This window comes from Tympanuchus pallidicinctus, unplaced genomic scaffold (assembly GCF_026119805.1).
Source record: "Tympanuchus pallidicinctus isolate F22 unplaced genomic scaffold, pur_lepc_1.0 scaffold68, whole genome shotgun sequence".
NCBI classification, from domain to species: domain Eukaryota; kingdom Metazoa; phylum Chordata; class Aves; order Galliformes; family Phasianidae; genus Tympanuchus; species Tympanuchus pallidicinctus.
Genome location: NW_026294789.1, coordinates 113,281 through 119,015, shown reverse-complemented (window position 1 = coordinate 119,015; position 5,735 = coordinate 113,281). Strand labels below are relative to the sequence as shown.

Here is a 5,735-nt window from a genome sequence, read left to right as displayed (position 1 = left end):
TGCACCACAAGGAGACGCTTTGGCTGCGTTCGTACCAGAAACATGAGCTGTTATCCACGTGCCTTTCTCACAGGTGTGCTCACTCTTGTCCCTGTTTGCTGTTTCTTGAGATTGGAGTGTAACTCCACCACCTGAGGGCAGTTCATTTTTGTCTTTTCCATCCATGTTTGTCAAGTCTGCTGTACGCTCCTTGGGTGGATCATCTTAGTGCAATTTGTATTGGACTCCTCTATGCCAAATTTAAATCCACCTGGAGGCATCCACACTGAGAAGTTACATCTTCCCTCTGCAGGCTCCGCTTCAGCATCTGCCAGATTCTGAGAGGTACACGCTGGGGTTTTCCCATCGAGTTTAAAGGACAGTTCTTGAAGAGATACTGCTGAACGAGTTTTGTTTGCATTCTGCAGGGCAACACATTTTGGGGCAGTGGGTTCATTTCTCACTGAAGAGATGTTACAGTCCCACTGCCCTTCCTTTTTCGCAAAGGCGGATCCTAATTTGTCCTGTGCGGCACTGACACAGGACTCTGCAGGTTTTAAACCTGTGGGTGCAAACGCAGGTTTTGTAAAACAGCCTGGTTCAGGCAGAGGTGGATTTGCACTCGCCTGGGGCAGGCCGTAGTTGTAGCGATCATCACCTCCACGAGGAGAAAGGATTCCAGCAGACGGAGCATCAAAACACACAGGTGCACCACAGGTGCCTTGAGGAAGCACAGCAGCACAAGTGCTGTGCAGAGGCGGCGCGTGGATCGCTTGTTGCTGAGCACGTTTCGACGTGCTGAGGTGCAGCTCCGTTCACGCCACAGACAGGCGCCTAAAGAAAAACACACCGTTACTTCCTCGTGCAAAAGGAGAAAAAGGGATCAGGGGGCTGAAGCCCATGCAACGTGCACTCTTCATAGCAAGGTGCACCTTAAAATTAGATTTCAACTCTCATCAGTTTAAACTGAAATCATACGTTCAAAACTTGGATGGTATCTGAACACACAGACTGGAGAGAAGCGTAAGTGAACTGACTCATTTCCTTTAGTACCAAAACAGTCAAAACCAGCAAGTCCCCACACTATTTTGGGGAAAAGAACATCGCAGACAACGAGCAGAGGACATGTGCCAGCACGTTAAAAACATCCTTTGCTGGCTGTTTCTCCCAAACCCCACGTCCCAAAGATCAGCTGATAATGGAACTTTCTGCCTGTCTCCAGCAGACCTCAAGTGTAGTAAATGCTCTCTAGGGAACCGCAGTTATACCCAGCTGCACACAGAATCACAACCAGCTGTTCTCAACAAATCAGTAGAAATGGCTTGAGCAGATTCGTTTGTCCTCACCTCTGTTGGTGGTACACTGGTTGCAGCAGTTCTTCGAAGACACTGCGAGTCACAGCAGGTGACTGGCTACTGCAAACAGACAGGCCAGAGGTAGCAACTGAAAAGGAACACCAAGAAAAGGGTTTGCATCCAGTTTTCATTTCTGACTTGAATGAACTTTCCCCAGGGACCAGTTTTACTCATTCATCTCAGAACACTGCAGAAAGGTTTTAAGAAGTCTCACTGTTTAGCTAAGCGGTCAATTAAAAATCCAGCATCAACTTACCCTTCCAAGGAGCTTCACGAAGATGTTGTGCTCTCCCATAACCATCTGACACAGTATCTGCTCCACAGCTTTCAGCAGGCCAGCAATGAGATGGCATGCTTACACTGCAACTGTTACGTTTCATTTCCTGTGTTTCATTCTGTTAAAGACAGGGTTTCAATTAAGAGAATGGAAACGTATGAAACACAGGTATGCGGGGAAAACCCAAGGAATGATCCCTACGATCCTTTGCTATTTAAAAGCACGTTCAAGATCTGAGACAAAAAAAAAAAGAAGAGTAACTGCTATTAACTGCTGCAATAATCCACGATCTGCCCATGCTTTACAAAACCGAGACTGTGCCCTGAAGCTAGAAATAAACCCAGAACCAAGATGACAACAGCTAAGCTGAAGAAAGCACAACTTTCTGCACACACAATCCTCAGGATTACTTCCTATATCTGAGTACCAAATTAGAGTTTGTAGGCAACAAAGTTTCACTCTTGCCCTGAATTTAAGAGGATGTTTACAGCAGTTCTCTTCGCTGAATTAAGAGGTAGCCTGGCAAGTGAAGCTTAGTTCAGTGCTTGGGTGACAAAGTACTTACCAGAACAAAAAGATCAACTGTTCTGCATCCAGTATAGTGACAGAAGCTGTTTACCTTTAAAGCTTCCACTTGCTGACTCAGCTTTTGAAGTAAGGACTTGTGGTCTTCTGCCCACTGAAGGAGAGTCTGAGCAAAGAAAAAAAAAAAAAGCTTACTGAACTTGGATTTTCTTACACAAAAGGAACACTTCCCTAAAAGAGTAACCGGCTAATATAGCTGGTAGGTGTTAGTTGGTGAGAAAGAGAACTTCTTGGGTGATGGAACTGCATCTTCCACTTCCATGTGCGCAGCTCGTGAGATGTTTCTGGAGGCAAGACTTCCCTCCTCACCGTTCTCCCCAAGCTCCCGGATCACTGCCTTCAGCATTTCCGTCACAGCTCTAACAGATACCGGCAGCTAGAAATGGATTGGAAACGCAAGTCGTGATGGCAATTCTTCCTCAGAGCAAGAGACTGCGTCCTGATCTACGGCTGAACAGTGCACACGGCTTTCTGCAGAAACTCGGGGTGTTTTTGTTGTTGTTTTCCCCCAGGAAAGCCCCACATCTGTTAACATTAACTAAGAGGACCATTCACACAAGCATTAATTCTTTTACTTACTTGGGCAGCTACTGACGGGTCAGAGGAGCTTTCCTCAATGATCTTCATCAGGCAGTGCTGCCTTTCAACAACACAGGCTTTGCGTTCTTCTTGTTCCTCTGGTAGCACACCATCACTCTCAACCTCCTCTGCCTTTCTTTGACAAAGCTAAGTAGCAGCATATCGATCAGGAAGAATTGGTCAGAACGCAAGTGACAGAAAAGCATTCTGAGGTAATGCAATTTACAAACTTACAGTGCATAGGTTCCAGTACGAAACCGCATTGTTAACAGCTTCAAAGGCTAATAAAGCATCATCAGTTTTGCCTTCAGCTGCACCCAGCGTTGCAAAAGCCACACGTGCCTCTTCTTCACAGGCTGCAACCTGGAGGACCTACAACCAAAGCCACAGACAAGTCACACACAACACAGTGTGGACACCTGGAACAGTCGGTGTAAGACTGTAAGCATCTAATAAGTAGGCAGATAGGAGGAGGTTAAGACTATGCCTGGTTTCCCTGTATGACGGGAAAGCAGCTTTTCAGAAAGCTGGTACTAAGGCAGTTCAGTGTCCTCCAATCAGAGAGTTTTAAAACTCCGAGGAGTTCAACAGAAAGATACTACCAAATCTCTGCATTAGCAGCACAGTGACAAAAAAAATAAGACAACCACCACCCATCAACACACAAAGCCAACCAAAACAAAACACCAACCAACCATTCACATGCAAGCCCGCGACGTACAACCCCTCTTACTCTCCTCTTTGAATATCCGTCAGTACCTGGATGTCCACACTGTGGAAATGCTTGAAGAGAGGATCAGCAGGTTCAGGAATACTTCTGTGCTTTTTGATAGTTTTCAAGCTAAGCAGAATTTCCTTCCAGTAGCAGACGCTTCTTCCCATAGATTCTTTCTGGTCGCACGAGTTCAGGCTAACGCCCTGTTGAAGAAGAGAAATTCAAACTGTCACAGAAAATTCCAATAAAATGTCATTCTTACTTTTTCTTCTCTGATGCAGTTGTTTTCTCGAGAAGTTTCAAGAACTTTTCTCTGACACTTGGGACGTATTTCAGAAGATCTCTCTATAGTCACAGAAAGTAACACGGGGAGAAAACAACGTTGCTTTTACCTGTGCTGTTCAGAGTAGTGAGGTAGAGAGTACTTGTCAGGCAAGGTGATTGCTCCAGTCATGCCACCAAAATCAGCAGCACTTCTCAATACTACATTCTCATCTGATTTTATTTAGCCTGTTACGTTTGCAAATTAGAGAAAAACAGACGGTACTTATTTACAGACAATCTTAACTTACTGTTGCTTGCAGGCTTCTTGCCCAGTGTATAATTAAGGCAGGTGAAGGCCGTGTCTCTCCAGGGCTCACACAGTACTCCATCCATGCTGTACAAGAAGCTTCAGCTTGGCTGCCGAGTCTGGCCTGAATGTCGACAGAAACATTCCTCAGTTAGCATTCCCTCTTTTCCATCTGCTCACACGTCATTTGTTTGATGAACACAACAAGCAGCTTTAGTCCTAAGCCAGTTCTTTACAAATGCAATATCAGAAACGTAAAGCCCGTTTTTACAAAGCTCTTCACCATCTCACACCCCTGCAGCAAAAAACCTTGAACGTTCAAACAAAAGGAACTGGTTTTATGCAGCCCATGGCAATCAATTCAGAAGCCCTCTAGAAGGTTGCTTCCAATATTTCCAAACTGAAGAATTCCTACGTTGTTTTTTTCTGCATGAGAGTACACACAGCATCCCACCAGGACCTTTGCTTCTCAGTACAGTTCTGTTTGCACAGCAGCAACGGTAAGCAAGGAGGTTGATGTGTGCCAAGCTGAGTGCTGAACTTCTCTTGCAGTTCTAAGTTGCTAGTGAACACCATCCCGAGTAAAAAATCCTGCTTTGATAAAAACAAACCAACAGAAGGAATTAGGGACCAAAAAACCGGCATTTAAATGCATTTAACAACTTGGGAAGCTTGCTTACTTCAAGGAACAACAGGCAAACGGATTCAGGAGCATCTGCTTCCAGTCTCGATGTCTCGTGGGGTGAGTGAAAAAGTTGTTGTAACGATCTGCGCAGTGGGAATAACACTGACACAGAATTCCACTGCAAGCCAAGCCACGCGAGGTGCTGGAGACCACAGCTGTGCATCCAAACAGCACCTGTGCAACAACAAGGGTTGTGAGAAGCGAGGGTCTGCGTCCGAGTTAGGAAGACCTGCCTCTGATCAGAGCTGGGTTTCACTGCAAGAGGAGCGAGCTCTGAACGTTTCTCCCATCAAAGCACTTCCCACCAACCTCCTCTCACCTGAAAGACAAATTCTATCTTAACGTCCTGCAGACAAAAAGAAAAAGCCCAGTACGTGTCAGGATCAAACCGCTGCTTGCAATTCATACGCAGCCAAAATGCAGAACGTTTTATGGCGTGTTCCAAGACGCCAAGCGTGCTCTTTAACAAACCTTTAACTCTGACATTAGCTGCTCATAAGATTAAAGCAGAACTACGGAACATTTGTAATTACTAGTTTTATTACCACACTGGCTTTCGGTCACAGGCCAACATTTCCAGCACATCTTGCCCAGCACCATCTCCTCTTATTAGTTTTGACCTTGGCTTAGGAATCTGGCAAAGAAAGAATAGAATTGCTACAGCTTCTTGACAATAAAAAGCAAATCTCTTCATTTAGTCTTACAAGTTAGGAAACAAGCTTGTTTCTTCTCAGGAAAGGACACGAGATGAGTAACTGAACAATTGCAAACAGCTGTAAGAGCGCACAAGACAAAGCGATGTTCTGAGCGCAAGCACTTGTGCAAAAGGAAAACTGATTGTATTCCATAAAGCACAGAATTCAGCTTGATCAAGCTCTGCTGTCTATGCAATAAGCGTGTGAGAGCTACTCGGGTCATTCCCCTCCCTCCCGTATCAATAACCTTAATGTTAGTTAATGCAGCTGCATTATAGAGAAGGGAACAGCCTA

At 45.2% G+C, this 5,735-nt stretch overlaps 1 protein-coding gene across 3 annotated transcripts; it reads right to left on the bottom strand.

Moving 5' to 3' along the window:
- Positions 1 to 769: 769 nt before the first annotated feature.
- Positions 770 to 5,047, bottom strand: LOC128072064 (ranBP2-like and GRIP domain-containing protein 3). 3 transcript variants are annotated; one of them, XM_052665472.1, is made up of 11 exons: positions 4,742 to 5,047; positions 4,522 to 4,655; positions 4,063 to 4,185; positions 3,535 to 3,693; positions 3,010 to 3,147; positions 2,776 to 2,922; positions 2,396 to 2,572; positions 2,231 to 2,305; positions 1,591 to 1,729; positions 1,326 to 1,422; positions 770 to 813 (listed from the first exon to the last, which is right to left on the bottom strand). In XM_052665472.1, exons 3-11 carry the CDS (start codon positions 4,141 to 4,143, stop codon positions 795 to 797), a joined length of 1,032 nt encoding a protein of 343 aa, XP_052521432.1. In that variant the 5' UTR covers positions 4,144 to 4,185; positions 4,522 to 4,655; positions 4,742 to 5,047; the 3' UTR covers positions 770 to 794. The 3 variants fall into 3 exon arrangements, with proteins under 3 accessions (XP_052521432.1, XP_052521430.1, XP_052521429.1); XM_052665470.1 differs by having other exon boundaries at positions 4,477 to 4,652; XM_052665469.1 differs by having other exon boundaries at positions 4,522 to 4,652.
- Between the last annotated feature and the right edge of the window lie 688 nt (positions 5,048 to 5,735).

Excerpts from the sequence above, each read along its gene's own strand:
- LOC128072064 (XM_052665472.1), bottom strand. The coding sequence starts at position 4,143 with ATGGAGTACTGTGTGAGCCCTGGAGAGACACGGCCTTCACCTGCCTTA. Across the intron at positions 3,694-4,062 it reads CAAGAAGCCTGCAAGCAACA|GGCGTTAGCCTGAACTCGTG; the intron begins GTAAGTTAAGAT and ends CTTCTTCAACAG. Across the intron at positions 1,423-1,590 it reads TCGTGAAGCTCCTTGGAAGG|TTGCTACCTCTGGCCTGTCT; the intron begins GTAAGTTGATGC and ends GTTCCTTTTCAG.